Genomic DNA, 17,099 nt, shown 5'->3' on the forward strand with positions numbered 1-17,099 from the left:
TAACAAGTTATATATATGTATATATGTACTATATAAATTATATTTAGAATATTTCGAGACTATAAAATAATTTAATCAAATCTATGTGCTGCTCAAGTAGGAAAGTAACAACCTGCATATACTGTATATACACACTATATGGCCAAAAGTATTTGGACACCTCATTTCAAAAGCAAGTGCTATTAAAATAAAGCCAGGCTTCCCACAAGAATTTGAAGCATGTCTGTGGGAATTTGTGCCCGTTCATTCAATAGATGACAGCGTATTTGTCAAGAAAACCTCCAAGCTGTTGAGTAGGGCTGGAGTTTCCTCAAATCAAGCTATATCAAACGGAACAGGCCTTCCTTAAACTGTTGGTGCATTTCCTTTATATGACTGATTTATTACACCTGTTAGCAACTGTTGTGGCTGAAAGGTGATTTGAAATTAGAAGGGGCGTCCCAATACTTTTGCCCATAAAGAGATGGTATATTTATTTAATGAATGTTTATTTTCTCTAATTGGACTGAATTTGGGGTGGGGTGGTGGGTGTCTTAAACTTGTATTTTGAGGGGGGGGGGGGGGGGGGGGGGGTGTTCGTCTGGAAAAATGGATATTCAGCAAAAATACAACAGGAAATACATGGTGGAATATTATTTAGAGCAATTATTTATCTGAAGACGTGTATTTCTTTAAGAGCTAGCGTCTATAATGCTAGTTCTGCGCGAGTCCCTCATTTTGAGTCTCTTATTTGGGACTGAGTGAGTCCTCATGTTGGGAATCTCGGTGCAGACACAGCTTTTCAGTTTTGAAGATTCAGTCGTTTTGATGCAGTCCTGGGTTTGACGGGCTCATGTGGGCATGGACGAGGTGGAGCAGGTCGGGCCGCTCAGTTGGGCAGGGTGTCCAGGCCGAGCGAGGCGGCGTGCTGCTTGGCCCGGAGCCGCAGGTTCTCGATGCTGCTGGTCTTGCTGTTGTGGGGGGGCAGGGCGGCCGAGGCCTGCAGCAGCGGCCCGCTCCACACCTGCTGGGCGTGCTGGGACAGAGACTGGTAATACGACTGGCAGGGCAGCGAGCCCAGCGGCGCCGGCACGCTCACGTTCATGCCCAGGTAGGGCAGGGACGAGGGGGCGGCCATGTCGAAGGTCGGGTAGTGCACCAGGCTGTTGGTGGCGGCCATGTGCTGGCGGAACTGCTCCTGCAGGCGGAACAGGCTGAGCGGCGACGACGAGTACGAGTGGCTCTGAGAGACGCCACCGCTCGCGCTGGCCGACGAGGACGTGATGGACGGCGAGGCCAGCGGAGAATCTGGAAGGAAGAGGAAATGACGTCATTTTGTGCTCTACTGAATACACATACAAACATATGTGGACAAAAGTATTGGGACGCCCCTTCTAATTATTGAATTCATGTGTTTGAGCCACAACAGATTCAAACATAAATGAATGTTATATAAAGGAAATTCTATGCTTCCAACAGTTTAGGGAAGGCCAAAACTGGCACAAATCCCTACAGACATACTTCAAAGTCTTGTGAAAAGCTTTCTCAGAAGAGTGGCTGCTGTTCTAGCTGAAAAGTTCACACAGATGTAACTCTGCTTTAATACTGTTTGCTTTTGAAACTGGACGTCCGACTAGCTCACAGTCAGGTGTACGAATACTTTTGGCCGTATAGTGTATGTTTATTAAAAGATAATAAAAACAAATTTACTTTCGGCACATTCCGCGGAGTACTCGTACCTGGTTTGGGACTGAGCCGCTTGCAGGGGGGCGAGAGACTCCCGGACTTCTCTGGTTTGGTGGTGTCATGGTGCAGCTTCAGCTCCTCCTCCCGGTCGGTGGCGGCGTCCTCTGTAGCCGACTCGCTTCCCGACTGCTCGGCCGAAGTGACGTTGAGCTCCACGCTCAGCTCAGACGGCCCCTCGGCCTCGGCGGAGGAGGAAGAGGAGGTGGACGACGGGGGAACGGGATTGTCCAGGGTTACACCAGACGGGGATTCGTTTTTCTCGCTCAGCGTCTCTTCGGCCGAATCCTTCTGCTTCTGCAGCTGCTCCTTCTGCAGACTGCGCTGCTTCTTACGGAACTTTGCTCGCCGGTTCTTGAACCAAACCTTAAAAAAACAACAGGATCAGGAAATGGGATGTAGAAATACCCTTGCAACCACCAGTTACACTACAGCAGCACCTGAAATAACTTCTAAAGCACTGTGCAACACCCTAACAACCACCGATGAAACAATGTCAACCACCTCGCCACACATTCTCACAAGATATCATAACTATTAAGAAACAGCACACCAACCCCTACGCAACCTTCTAGCAAACACCTTTATACTATATAAACCGCCTTGAGATAATCTGCGCTCTCACCTGGACTCTCGCCTCGGGCAGGTTGGTGCACATGGCGAGCCTCTCGCGCATCACCACGTCGGGGTAGTGCGTCTTCTGGAAGGTCTTCTCTAGGGCCTCCAGCTGCTGAGCGGTGAACGCCGTGCGACTGCGCCGCTGCTTGCGATGCTGAGAGCCGTAACGAGCCTCCAGAATTATATCTTGAAATGCACAGCCGTTTTTGAGGAGAGAAAAGAAATCTGTTTAATCAGACGTACGATGAGGCTACATTCATTACGTCGTACATTTAGGAGTATCAGGACCGACTCCAAATCTTGCAACTATTTGAAGAATCTTGCATTGTCAGACACGGATGTCGTTGTGGGAACTGAACATGTTTAAGTGAGACTGGCACTCACCAGCTAGCCTCTCTGCGAGGGTCAGGGCGTGTACGGATGGCCGGTAGTCGGGAGCGTGCTGTGCCTGCTGCGCCGCCTGTTGGTGGAGGTTGTACATGGCGCTCAGGGAGTTCATGGCGTGCAGGGAGTATCCGTTCACACCGTAGTGCTGCATGATGCCCAAAATCTGCTCAAAGATAAAGACAGATGAGCTACAGCGATGTGCTCGTAAACATCCGCATTTCTAACATCTGCATTTAATCCCAGCTTGACTGGTACGTTCTACATGGTGCATCTTCACAGACAAACACTGGGTTGAAATGATTACTACTGAGTTTCAAACTGCCTATGCCTGTTGGTCAGAACGTTCATGGAGTGAGTTTTTATGTTTGAGGATCACTACAAGCCCACGATCAACTTGTGTAAAACACACTGCCGTTAGACTTTGGACAGCAGAAACGTTCTCTATTGGCTAAATGGCACTTGATTAAATACATAATGCAAACTGTGAAGTCTGGTGGAGGTGGAATGATGGTTTGCTGATGTTCAGCTTAATTCAGTATAGGAAATTGTAATGGTTCTAGAGAAGTGTGTGCTTAAAATAATAACATGAAATATATAGTAATAACAATAATAATAAGTATAAGTAAGTATAATAATGCTAATTAGTAAATAATAAATATTAAATAATAAATATTAAAAATAATAATAATAAGACTTATAAAAATAAAGGAATAATATAAATAATAAGTATTATAATAATATAGTAATTATTCTATTTGCAGTTCATCTCTGATGGTACCTGTACTAGACGATTTGTTTAACAGGACACATTAACACTCAATACCTGAATTATATATATATATATATATATATATATATATATATATATATATATATATATATATATATATATAAGGTTATATTTAATTATTATTTATTACAGTAACTGTAATCTTATTTCATTAATTAAACAAATTAGACATTATTTAAAAACAACTGCTATAGACATAAGAAAAAAGCACCATGCCATCAATAATATTAATAATAATAATATGTGTAATTTATACAGTGTTTTTCCCGAGCTGAATGACACTTTAATACTATAATTAATGTATCACCAAATATACGATTGTTCATTAATTTCCCATTATTGGCTGCTCCAGTCCATTACTCAGATACGGAACCTAATTGGTGCAATTAGCACTTGTGTCTATACTGGAATGTGCATCAATCAGACAAATTACTGTAACTAATCCATCAGAGGATCTGTTCAGATTATAGGAGCAGATTTTAATAGGTGTGTGTGGTATCATGCTGTTGATTCTGTAGGTGATATGAAAGCCTGGAGGTGTGATTAGATATGTATTAGATCTGTATTATTATTTTTATTAGATTGGTGAAGGTAGAAAAGTGGAAACCAGATCTTATTAGTGAGGAAAAAGTCCTGATTCCCCGACTGGTTCTGTTAAATGTCTTGGGGCGAAGCAGCGGCATCCCAGTGTTACGACTTAACACATCCAGACAGGGCAGAGCCAGGACCTGCACCCCATGTCATGATTTTTAATGCTTTTATTTAACCCTCTTAAAGTCCTTTGAGCTGAAGGGGCAAATTTAAGAGGCAAATAAATAGATTTTAAATAAGTAAAATAAAACAAATACACAAATAAATATTTAAGCGGCAAATGATTTTTTGTTTAAAATCTTTAAAAACAAACAAAAAAAGATTTATCTCATAATTATAAATATTGCCATGTTAATTGTCCAATAATTTTAATAGTAATAATAATAATAATAATAATAATGATAATATATCATATTAATCATCATCATAATAATAATATAATAATGATAATAATAATTTTGACCTTATTTTAAACGGAATTTGCCAAAGCATTTATTTTATACATTTTAATTAATTTAAGCATTAAATAGAAATCTAAACGTCCTTTGTTTTCCTTTGCATTTTGTCAATTTCATAACCAATTGTAATGCTACATGTATTAATATTTAAATCATATTTAAATAAAGGAAAACAAATTGTCCTGATCTCTGTTCTCATAATTTATCCGTATTACTATTATTGTTATTATTATTTTTTATTATTTTAACATTTAATAAAAAAACAAAAACGAGTTGATGGATTTTTCTTATTAGTTTAATAAATTAATCAGTGTAACCTGAGATTAATTCTGACACGTTTTTTTATTAAATGATTAAATTGATTAAAATGTTCAACGCTTCATATTATTTTCTTGAATTCACAGTTATCTGTTAAACGAGATTTATATAAAAAGTTTGATTAATTTGGCCTAGTGTTTATTTTATTAAATTTTATTCGTATTTTAATACGAAGAATGAGGTTAACGCAGCAGTAAACAACTGCAAAGTAAAATTATTATCAATAATAATAATAATAATAATAACAACTTTTAGGCACTATTATTATTATTATTATTATTATTGATGGTGTCGGGTGATGTGTAACCTTTAACATGACAGTCATTTAAATCTATTTCTAAGCCTAAGCTCACTTTGCGGGGGGTAAATGCATTAAAATGTATTAAGTAGACATTTGGCTATTAAATATTATTAAGCAGACATTAGGGCGGGGCGCTTGTAGCCTATTAAGCGCCTGTGATCAGGAGCCCATGTGGGAATTGGCTTTAATTCTGGAGGACAGAAGGTGCTTTGCTAAACATTTACTTTCCCCCCGCAGTCTTTCCATGTGAATGGGCTCGGTGTCCCCCAGTCACACCCCCTCCTCGCCCCTCTGTGTCCCGGGGCAGCGTTTTGGCTGAGATGGATGGATGGAAGAATGGAGGGGTGGAAGGATGGAGGGGTGGAAGGGTGGAGGGGTGGAAGGATGGAGGGGTGGAGGGGTGGAGGGATGGAGGGGTGGAAGGATGGAGGGCTGCTCTGGGCTCCTCTGGGCTGCTCGGCGGCTATAAAATATGCACACTGATCCCCATTTGGCCTCCTCCGTCCTTAATAGAAGTGCAAATAGGTTTCGACTGCGGAGGCCGCCATCTATCATCAGCGCCGCTCACACGGACGCGGAGCGTGTGCGCGCTCGCTAACGTGTGCGCCTGTACGTGTGCGCGCTTGATAACTTGTCAGCGCGTCTGAGTGAGCAGTGCTAATGATAGATCGATCGATTAATGTGTTAAACATTTTATAGGATCGTTTTATTTATCACTTTTACTGAGTTTTTTCCTCGCTCATTTTTCTAATACCGACAAAACAACCAAATCTTTTACTATCGGCTATAAATATAAAGAATAGAGACATAATAAAAATGTGTAAAAAGTTAAATAATAACCTACAATTTCAATTAAAGATATATATAGTATTTATCTTCTTAATCCATCAAACTCGAACTGTATTTTTTATTTTCGCTTTCTGGCCTCTTCAGCAGCTCGCAATAAAAGCGGACTGTGTTTATTTACTTCATATTTTTATTTTCTTACTCTGAGCCTTAATCAAAACTTTTCTTGACTTCAGTTTCAACAAACATAAAGAAATAAAAAGAAATCAACATAAATACCCGATATAGTTTTAATACTTTGTCAAAATAATTTTGTGGAATAATTTTATTCTGCCCATAATTGTAAACTTGAATTTATTATTATTATTATTATTATTATTATTATTATTATTATTATTACTATTATTTGCATTTTATAATTGTTTTCTTTTGTTTCTTTTTACACCAAACTTTGTCAAGATTACAATATACAAGATCTTATAGCATCTTTTCATGTGAAACCCCCTCAAACCCACAGCAAATCACCCAAATTCTGCTGTAAATAATAAATCTAATTAAACACTTAAATGAAACACTTAAACCTTTAACTAGATTTTAGTTCCTCTAATTAAATTAATGGTTCGTCAATTAAAAACTTCCTTCATTTATGTTCATTTGTTTGACAATCAACAGACTGAGTTTATTCAGCTGCTCTTCAGCTTTCATGAAACACTTGTACAGTTTAAATAGATGTTTTATTTTATTTTAAATTCAGTCTATTTATTTATGACGCATATTTAAAGATTGATTTAAAACGCAATGTTTCAGTTTCATTAAGGTTTATAGTGTGTTTTATTGTGTGTGTTTTGTTGAACTAGTCTTTTATTTGTTCTAAATTTATTTACTCGTGCTGAACTAATTCTTTATTCTGCCCGTTGGCTAAATGCTGGGCCTGTTTAGCACAAAAGCAGCTTATATTAATGGCATGTTTGTGCTATTGTTGTCTGTTTTGCGCCAGTTCTAGCTTGGGGCAGTGTAGTGTGTATGTAGTGTGTGTGTAGTGTGGATATAGTGTGTTTATACAATGTGTAGTGTGTATGTAGTGTGTTTTGGATGTATGTAATGTGTGTGTAGTGTGTACATAGTGTGTACTGGTGTAATGTGTATTGGTGTGTGTATCTCGGGGCGGAAGCTGCACTCCATGGTTACATTATTAAAACATCATTATGCAAATGTGTGTGTGTACAGTGCAGCTTTGATCTGACTGAATTATAAAACATGGAGAGTCTTTAATGGCCTCCAGCGGCTCTTCTGTCTGACAGATATTTATTTTGTCAATCAAAATTTTCATTGCAAGCTGTTCAAGGTCCCACAAGGCGAGAACAGAAAGGACAGAGATTTAGGGAAACGTGAAACAAACTCTGTACAGATTTGTTTCTGTGTTTGTTTTAATATCATTTCTTTATATTGGACACATTAATGTAAACAGATTGTTTAAATGCACAAATAAAATATAATTGTGCATGGACAGAACAATTTAGAATAAGTTATTTTTATTATTTTTGTTGATGTTATTATAACACCCTTTAAAAGCTCAATTCAGTTAAAATAAAATGCGCACTGATGTTGAATTTAAGAACTAAAACAACACACATTATTTACCTTTTTACGAAAACGTAGTCCTTAATTTATTAAACACTGAACATTGTAAACGCTTCAATATCGCGTCTATATTTGAAGAACTTTGTGTATTTTTGAGTGTTTATTGTTAATAAGTGAATTTAAGCGGCTTTAGAAAGTTTAATTCAGATGCGACTTTCTGACCCCGAATTGGTTAAAATGAAAAAATGAATAATAAGTATTTTACTAGAATATACAACAGCAGAAATGGAAAATCAAATACATTTTATTGTATTTACATTCTACTGTAGATACATGAAATCTATTAAATACTACAGATTTAAAAAGTCGCACGTTGCACAATAATTTGCGCGGAGCAAAATTTCGTGGTTTATTTATAGTTTCTTCTGCAATTATAACAATAAAACTTTTTATAGTTGTATTAAGTAGAAATTGATTTAATGCGACACCCATCACCAGTTTTCTTCAGTCAAATATTTAAGGTTTTAACTGACAGATTTATTTATAAGAGCGCATAATAAAACTGCGCAGTTGAGACTTTATAGAGTTTGAGAATTATTAATTGATATTCATAATAAAAAATTTACACTTTTATAGCAATAAAGCAATAAATGTAAAATGAAAGGTACTCTACAGAGTGAAATGTTGCTGCTTTGTGACGGGTGGCATTTTAAGCTTTTTTATTTCTCTGTAAAGTAAATGTTAAAGGTGAAACTTTTTTTAAGGCACAGCAGTGGTTCTTAAGGTTTTAAATTAGTGTTGTCAAGTAAAAGTAAATGAAAGTTCCAATTACGCACCTTTACCCACCCAAGAATCGTGCAAATAGTACAAATTATAGACTGGACACTTCACAACCTCATTGAAAGAGACCTCAAAATTAAGAGTTTTGTTCTTCTGAATCGGCAGCTTGGTATTAAATCCAATTATTTATACTGAGATTTTAGATTACGTGAGCATTTAATACACAACAGCCTCCCAGTAGTACATTTAACAGGACTTATGAGCCCAATAATAATCCTAATCATAAAGGTAACTGTCAGTTTAAGCGTAGTTCATGTTAGGGTGCGAACTTAAAGGTGCAAACACTTGTCACGGCTGATCCCTTCAAGGGTACAAGATTTGTACCATCAGATTAGGAACTCAACTAGAAACAACATTTGTACCTGTGAGAAAACCATTAACATGCACCGTACAGGCAACAAAACCATTGAATTGTGGCAATTTAGTGTTGAATGTTGAAAGTTTTTTCTGAAGTCTTGCCATCACCCTGCATGGTCACATCATGCCACCCTGGCTTATATTCTCATTGTTGATGTTTTGTAGCAATAATTGGTTTTATTCTTTTATATTCAATTATTATTTGTGTTATTTGGTTGTAACACAGATTTGAAGTTGATTCCAAGGAGCTGAATCATCTGCATTAGAACAGGCAACACGTGTGTGAAATGTGCAGTCCTTGCTAGAGCTACAACCTTTATAATCTTTATAAATAAATGTTTCTTTTACTATTTAACGCATGATTCATTGTGTCTAGTTGCACTAAAAGTGTTTTACAAAGAACATGTTCTGTTTGAAGGACCATCTTAAAGATGCCGCTGCTCCTAAACTCTAGTTACATTCACTGGGTCAGCAGGTATTTCTACAGAAGATCTGCAAGGAACATTTATGGTTTTCTCCAAAAGTGCAGACCAGTGAGCCCACTGTAGGCAAGTGCAAATATTAAATCATCACTTTACTATAGTCGCCCAAAAGTGCACCCCAAAATACAATACTGGCATTAGACTCTGCCAGTTATTTAGATCATTTTATAGAAATGTTTACAATTTCCAGAGCATGAAAAGCAGTTGTCTTTGAGATCCAGACAGACTTTGGGGAGCCTGACTGAAAAGTTTTGATGTGAATCACAATGACAGCTTCGTGTTAAATATCGTGATATGTTGTGATACTAATTGTCGGCAGACGGTGCAGCAGGAACCTTAAAACATGAAGAACCTACAAGAGCACACATTTCAAAGACCATACTAAATGTTCTATTGAAACGTTTATGTTTTAAACACTTTTTGGTTCGGTTTAAAATTGTACAACAAATAAAGACATTTTATAGCCTTCTTATAGAAGATCATTTTAAGGTGTAAAGAACTTCACAAAAAACGTCTTTCTTCTTCCCAAAGCTCTACTTACACAAATGGCAGAATTGTACAAAATACTGTACATTTATCCAAACCACGTTTAATATTCTATCTTAACTTGATTTATTTCTTCATATTTATGTTAAATGCAGGATTAAAGCTGTGTTGTCCTAGCAGGAAACCTTAAGATAATCAACAAGTGTCGGGTCGGTTTGGAACGCATCAGGAATTGATGATCCAACCTTGTGCGATCCTTGACAACTGCAACTCTTCAAATACTGTAATTCCACTCAACAAATGATGTAAAAAATACCACATAATATGCTTGCAAGACCATTTTGCCAGGGGTCTCTAAGTCTCAAAGAAGTTTCTACATATTTTGGAAGTTTGCGTTCTGCTTACCTGTGTGTGAATGTTCAGAATACAAGCAGGGAAAAATCCCGGAGCCTCGAACCAAGCCTGTTCTGATGTTTCTGCTCGTGTTGGTTTCAGTGTCCACTCAGTCCATGCTAAAATATCTCGGATTTATATTCGTGCTTCTTCCACAAACGTTCTGCTTCTCTCCGGTTCTCCTGTCGGTCTGAGCTGCCATCATGAGCACCAGGGAATTTAAGGAGCTCGCGTTGAGGGCAGAGCGGATTTCTATTGGTGCTTCGAGCTGTCAATCAAACCGGGCGGCTCGTCCCCGTTCCAATGCGCGTGCACGGTGAGGATACTATTAATTTTAGTATCACACACTGGCAAATGGGTGATGGCATCCGGCATGAGCACCAACACCAAAATGCGTTTGCAGCCTGTGCAGCTTTTGCACCTGAATATGAATTTATATTAAAAAAAATGAAATTAAATAAATAAATTAAATAAATCTGCATATTAGTTCATAATTTTGGAGGAAAACAAGGAGTTTTGCATGAATTTTATGCTGTTTAACGCAAATGGAGCATTATACACAGCGCATTTAAATCTGCATCGAACTGTTCTGAGAAAAGATCTGAATACAGATTGTAATAAAGATTTTAATTTAAATTAAATTAAGCAAAGTTCTGCTTATTTTTCCATTGATATATGCTATGGAGATAGATTTAATAGTACGAATTAATATTTTTTTAAAGTATATAATATGCATATATAATAAATAATTATATTAGATATTACCGGCGTGCTTGGAGAAGATTCTTAAACCTGTGTTCTATTGCACCTCCCATTCTCGGTTATGTTTATTTACTTTAGTTGATTTATTTTAAGGATATTTTAAGAGACATTTTAGGTCTTTTTAATGTTGCAGCTTTGCTCGGCAGTAATAGGCGCTCCAGCCTTCAGCAGGCCTGCAAAATCTGAGCCTCCGAAGCCCTCTGTCCCAAACTGACTGCCGGTAAGAGGATTAAAACAATAATGCCCTTCTCTTCTTAAAGGGGTTTTCTCTCTCTTTTTTCCAGAAAAGAAAGAAAGAAAGAAAAGATCTCTTCTCCCGGAGCAAAAGCGTTTAGGTCGGAATTAAGGGCAGCAAAATGTAAAGCCGCATAATGTGTCGGAGAAAAAGAGGAAGAAAATCCTCAGATTTGAACTCTTGGTTCTCTGAAGGAATTTAAAATTCAGACATAATAAAGGACATTTAGTCCAAATGCTGCTCAGTGGACGGAGGGTCGCCGGTAGATGCAAAAACTGACCGATATACAATCACTAACAGATACCAATCTGTGTGCTGCTGAAAAGCAACACGGATCCAATAGAAACACTCACTTGGGATTAAAGTTGATTTTAAGATTTTATAAAAACGACAACTTACAAAAAATTTGGTAGCTTAGAAAATTTATAAATCACCTTAAAGCTACAGCTTAATTTTATATATTTGAATAATTCTTATAATAAATTTGCATTCTACATTTCTCAAAAACAAATAGCTAATTTATGTTCGTTTTATTATTAATTTGTTTTGATACATGTAATTTATTTTTAAAATTATTGTCATGTCGTATTATTATTTTTATTATTATTATTATTATATAATTTAAATAAATAAAAGGAAAAAATTGCGAATTTTTTTTGTACCGCATATTTAAACCACATGCATTTATTCAATTAATCAAATCAGAGCGTCTAATTACTTGATTTATGACTTGATTATTATTATTATTATTATTATTATTATTATTATTCAGCCCGTGTGTCCTCTCATGTTTCTTCCCTCCTGTGAGGAAGAAAATCGGATGAATGGGATGGAAATAAAGAAGTTGAAGTGAGCAGTAAAGCTGCAGCCTCGTACTGAGGAGATTTCTGAAGCAATTAAAGCACAAAAAGCGCCGCAGCCCCTCCATTAAAGCTGCTTTACTCAATCCTACAGCTCCACACTGCACTGCACTGCTCAGGGTTCAGGAACCACTGGTTCCTGTTCCATACAATGCGCTACCAAGGGTCTAGAAACCTTTATATATAAAGTAGGTTACTGTTTTAATAAAACAATACTAGTAATACAGGAACCGGCTGCTCTTTTAAATAGTGCACTATAGTGGGAGCAGGAACCGAGAGTTTCTATTATAGTTACTGAACTACTGAGAGTACCGGAACCAGTTGTTCCTATAGTGCACCACTGAGGGCACAGGAACCATTAGCTCACATTCTGCTGAGTGCACTATGAAGGATTCAGGAACCAGTAGTTCCTATTGTAGTGCACTATTTAGAGTACAGGATCTTATAATATTCTATATATTTAACCATTCGTTTCTATTATGTGTACAGAGGGTGCAGGAACCAGTAGTTTCTGTTTTAATAAAACAATACTAGTAATACAGGAACCGGCTGCTCTTTTAAATAGTGCACTATAGTGGGAGCAGGAACCGATAGATTCTATTATATTTACTGAACTACTGAAAGTACAGGAACCAGTAGTTCCTATAGTGCACCACTAAGGGCACAGGAACCATTAGCTCACCATTAGCTCAAAATAAAGGGTCCAGGAACCAGAAGTATTTATTCTATGTAATGCACTACTAAAGGTGTGGAAGCCAGTAGTTCCTGTTCTTTGTAGTGCAGGAACCTCTTCTTTAGAGTACAGGAACCTATAATATTCTATATATTGCACTACTAAGGGTACAGGAACCATTCGTTTCTATTATGTGTACGGCACTACTGAGGGTGCAAGAACCAGTAGTTCTTGCTCTGTATGGAGCACTTCTGGGAGTGCTGGGTCCAAAATGCATTGAAAAGTCCAAGCTGATCTCATTCCACATCGAACTCCTGAAATCTACTGGAGAAAATTATCACCCCCTCAACATGAGCAAGTTCCTAACATTGCTTTACTGGAATTTTGGACCACTTGTCTTTTACCAAGTGTTCCAGATCTCTCAGATTTGAAGGGTGGCTTCTCACAGCTGCTGGTTCAGGATCTCTCCACAGGTGTTCTATGGGATTTAGATCTGGACTCTGCTGGCCACTTCAGACCTCTCAAGCGCTTTGTCTTAATCCATTTTTGGGTGCTTTTGAAGTGTCCGCTGGGTCATTGACCTCTGACGGAGTCCTGGCTCGTTGGTAATGGTATCAGATTTAACTTCTTTTATTAGTTTTTTCCCCCAGTGGTGCAACAGACACCCCAGTTTAGTCATTTCCACTTCCCAATTGTGAATCTGCTGCTGCTTGCACAACCCCGATCTGATTTTGACACGTGTCCGATCTGCTACCGCTTCTTATCATCATTACAAAGAGCCGTATCACCTATGGAGAGCCACGCTAGGCTCTACGTGACCCTCCACCACTTAAGCAGGCGCCCAACCAGTCCTAGAGATCGCATATCCGACGCCGTCCGACCCTCCCTCCCTCAGACACGGCAGATTGTGTTTGTATGGTCACCCGGCCGGGTCAGTGGCTCTGCTGGCAGTCGAACTCATGAGTCTGAATACTCAACAGTGGTGTGTAAGAGTGTTAGACCACTGCACCATTCGAACGCCCCTGTTCCTCAGCTTTCTTTGCATAGCTCTAAACCTAAATTGCCACCCTAAACTGTGGGAATTTTTGTCTGGATGGTCAAATCCTCTCCAAGAACCACAAAAACAGTCACTCTCCAGAGTCAAGCAAGCATTAAATTGCCGTAGATACAAAAATAAAAGGACGCCCTGCTCCGAAATTTGCCTCTTAAAGCTTCACTAAGTTATGATGTTAATTACATGGACAAACATGGGATTCTGGCAACAAGTTTGGTCTGCAGTTGAAAAAATATATAATTATAAGTTCATTCAAACCCAACAACACTGTACCTACTGTTAAGCATGGTGGTAGTATCATACTGTTGATTGTTCTGCTGCCGGTTCTTTGCATTTAGCGGACACTCTTATCTGAAGCGACTTACAGTACTGGGACAGTAAACAGTCTAAGTGATTGAGGGTTAAGGGACTTGCTCAGGGGCCCAACAGTTTGCAACCTGGCAGTGGTGGGGCTTGAACCAGTGACCTTTTGATTACTAGTCCAGTACCTTAACCTCAACCTCAATAGACCTCAGAATTGTGACTGTGGGCGCACAAACACAGCAGAACCAGCGACGATCATTCAGTCAGAGAAAAGAACAGTTGCAGAAATAAGTGTAATTCCAAATCCAGCCTCTACAGGTGTATGTAACCTTCTGACTCGTACTGTATGTGTAAAGACTGAAGGTTCATGAGTTCGTCTATAAACTGGAGGAACTGAAGATGAATAAATAATTAAAGGATTCGATACTCAGATATATAATGTACAGTATTTTTATTATTATTTAGAGTCATGATGTCGATCGGCCGTATCTAAACAGGTCCGGTGCGAACGAGAAGATGACGAGATGATTTTATCACTTAATAATCTTCTGATTTGTTTACTGGATGAGTAAATGGATTTTGATTGGACCTTTTTGAAGCTTTGTGAGGAAATAATTAAACAAAGCAGCTTCACGTGATGCGCACCGCCAGGGTTAGCTGCTAATAGCTAATTAATAGCCCTAATGATGTTTCTTCAAACTCCATGAATACATTAGATTTGCAACGCGCCGAGCTTTAGCCTCTCAGGCTCCATTCAAGGGTATTTCAGCATCTGTTCTTCCCAGCGCAATTAATCATCTTGATGTATGGTTTAAAATCGACTGCTTCCAGGAGACCTTTTTTTTTTGACAAGAATAACAAAGCAATTTGCCAGGAGCCATCTCTCGGACACGTTATTAGTAGCACCTTCATCTTAAACCCATTTTTCCCTCCCGTTCCTCTAAATTAGATACCTGTATTAAAGGGACAGTGCTGCTGTTTTACCTCTCTCACAGGCGAGCTCGTGATTATTATTCGTGACGAGATCCCGGGATCTTCCGGACAAATCCCCGAGCTAAAACTTTCTGACCTGCCAATTCCGTCGATCCACAGCCCCTCGTCTCGTCCTCGATACTTTCACCGTCTTTTCTTCGGCTCTGTCTCTCTTTTTTTTCCCTCCGACTTCTCCGCTCACTTTGGCCTGGATCCCCCAATACCCCCCAGCACAAGAGATCCTATTGTATGGTCCTAATCCAGAAGCAACACAGCTTAAACGACATGGCGGGATAAAAGCCCCATCAAGCCCGCAACTTTATGGGGGCAAATCTCTCCCTAATCCCTCGCTTTATCTAAACAAAAGTGCCTGAGCCTTAATCCACCTTCACGTCTAAAGTGAAAAAGAAAAAGGAGGAAAAAAAAAGCAAGAAGCGTTGAGAGAAAAATCTCACACACTCGGGTTCTGCTGAGAGGTGAGAAACCAGCATTAATACTCACATCAGTCCAAATTCACATCAGGAAACGGGTGCTGCTCGAAATGTCGAGCGTGGAACAATCCACAGAAAACTTTCTGGCCACGAACAGTCAAAGTTCAGTTCTGCAGCCTCTCGTTTGTCAGTTTTTGCAAGTTTTTACACTCATTGTGGTATTTCTACAAACATGACAACATCTGATTGGTTTTTGCCTGGGATTCAAACCCTGAATCCTAGCTGTTGTGGACTAGCTTGAGATCGAATCTCAGCAGAGCCACCAGTACAGGAAGGTCGGGCGTGGGGTCTAGTCACATAGAGCTTAGCGTGGCTCTGTGTGGGAACCCAACACTGACGGGTGATGAGAAGCAGCCGCAGATCGGACGGACGCGTGTCGGAGGGGGCGTGTGATGATCTGGCTCTCTTTGATCAGATCTGGGGTCATACAAGCGGCAGAGCATTCACATTCGGGAATTGGAAATGACTAAATTAATAAACAGTGGAGAATAAAAAAACTTTTGACACAGGTGTATTTTTACAATAATAATATTCCGCTAGCACACCAGCCCTGGGATTCTGAAATCTCCAAGTTTGAATCTCAGCTCTGCTTGTATTGGTAGTGCCGACAGTCTGCTGAGTGGAAAAAGACGGGACAAAAAAGTGGGCGGGGTCTTCGAGGCTGTATAAGGACCCTGGTTAGTATCCCGAGGCCCCTGTACAGAAGTGGAGGAACGTGGAGATCAGCGTGTGACTCTCCCTACGCGAGATCGACCTCACATGCCGATCTACTGAAGGACAATAGACCCTCCGTGTACACCATCAGGGTCTCCAGCAGAAGAAGAGGAACTGGCTACGACTAAATTGAGATAAAAAGGGAGAAAATACAGAAACAAAATAGTAAACAATACATGGTTTAATGCTTTTTGGTGCATCACTGTTAAGTTATTCTGATGTAAATGGTGTGTGTGTGTGTGTGTGTGTGTGTGTGTGTGTTGGACGGGGCTCTATTAGCAGTAATTGGGTAATTAAGCGGGTAAATAGGCTCTTTACTCTCTAAGTGGCCGGGCTCTATTGAACGGCAGCCGTATTAAACAGGAAGCGCCGCGGCGCTGCTGCATTATCGGCGATTGATTTCTGATTTTGTGCCTGAAGGAGGTTTCACACATTCAGAGCTGAAGGATTAGGACGGGACCGACAGAGAAGCTTTGTTATATAGGCGTCCATAATCTTTTGGTTTTTGCTTTTTTGAGAATAAATTCATACTGGATATTTTTCTGATGGTATTAAATGTGTTTCAGTTGGTTTTATTATCCAAATGCATTTTTTATTTTTATATATCACAGTTTATTTTCTCTCTGCCTATTAAGAGTTAATAACTGGTTCCAGTCCTGAGTGACAATAAAAAAAAAATATTAAATTTAATAATTCCGGCATGGTGGCTAAGTGGGTAGCACTGTCACCTCACAGCAAGAAGGTCCTGGGTTTGATCCCCAGGTGGAGCGGTCCGGGTCCTTTCTGTGTGGAGTTTGCATGTTCTCCCCGTGTCTGCGTAGGTTTCCTACGGGTGCTCCGGTTTCCTCCCACAGTCCAAAGACGTGCGGTGAGGTTAACTGGAGACACTAAACTGTGTTGGATGTAAACTTGTGAACTGATAAAT

At 39.1% G+C, this 17,099-nt stretch overlaps 1 protein-coding gene across 1 annotated transcript; it reads right to left on the bottom strand.

The window, feature by feature from the left end:
• Positions 1 to 647: 647 nt before the first annotated feature.
• Positions 648 to 10,156, bottom strand: dmbx1a (diencephalon/mesencephalon homeobox 1a). The gene is made up of 5 exons (XM_062987932.1): positions 10,123 to 10,156; positions 2,725 to 2,890; positions 2,348 to 2,526; positions 1,719 to 2,088; positions 648 to 1,287 (listed from the first exon to the last, which is right to left on the bottom strand). Exons 2-5 carry the CDS (start codon positions 2,876 to 2,878, stop codon positions 869 to 871), a joined length of 1,122 nt encoding a protein of 373 aa, XP_062844002.1. The 5' UTR covers positions 2,879 to 2,890; positions 10,123 to 10,156; the 3' UTR covers positions 648 to 868.
• Between the last annotated feature and the right edge of the window lie 6,943 nt (positions 10,157 to 17,099).

Source organism: Trichomycterus rosablanca, chromosome 25 (assembly GCF_030014385.1).
Source record: "Trichomycterus rosablanca isolate fTriRos1 chromosome 25, fTriRos1.hap1, whole genome shotgun sequence".
Taxonomy (NCBI): domain Eukaryota; kingdom Metazoa; phylum Chordata; class Actinopteri; order Siluriformes; family Trichomycteridae; genus Trichomycterus; species Trichomycterus rosablanca.

What these genes read in the sequence shown, in the direction of transcription:
- dmbx1a (XM_062987932.1), bottom strand. Translation starts at nt 2,878, where the DNA reads ATGCAGCACTACGGTGTGAACGGATACTCCCTGCACGCCATGAACTCC. An exon ending in TGCCCGAGGCGAGAGTCCAG is followed by an intron (nt 2,089 to 2,347) that starts GTGAGAGCGCAG and finishes TGTTTTTTTAAG; the next exon opens with GTTTGGTTCAAGAACCGGCG. An exon ending in GCGGCTCAGTCCCAAACCAG is followed by an intron (nt 1,288 to 1,718) that starts GTACGAGTACTC and finishes TCTTCCTTCCAG; the next exon opens with ATTCTCCGCTGGCCTCGCCG.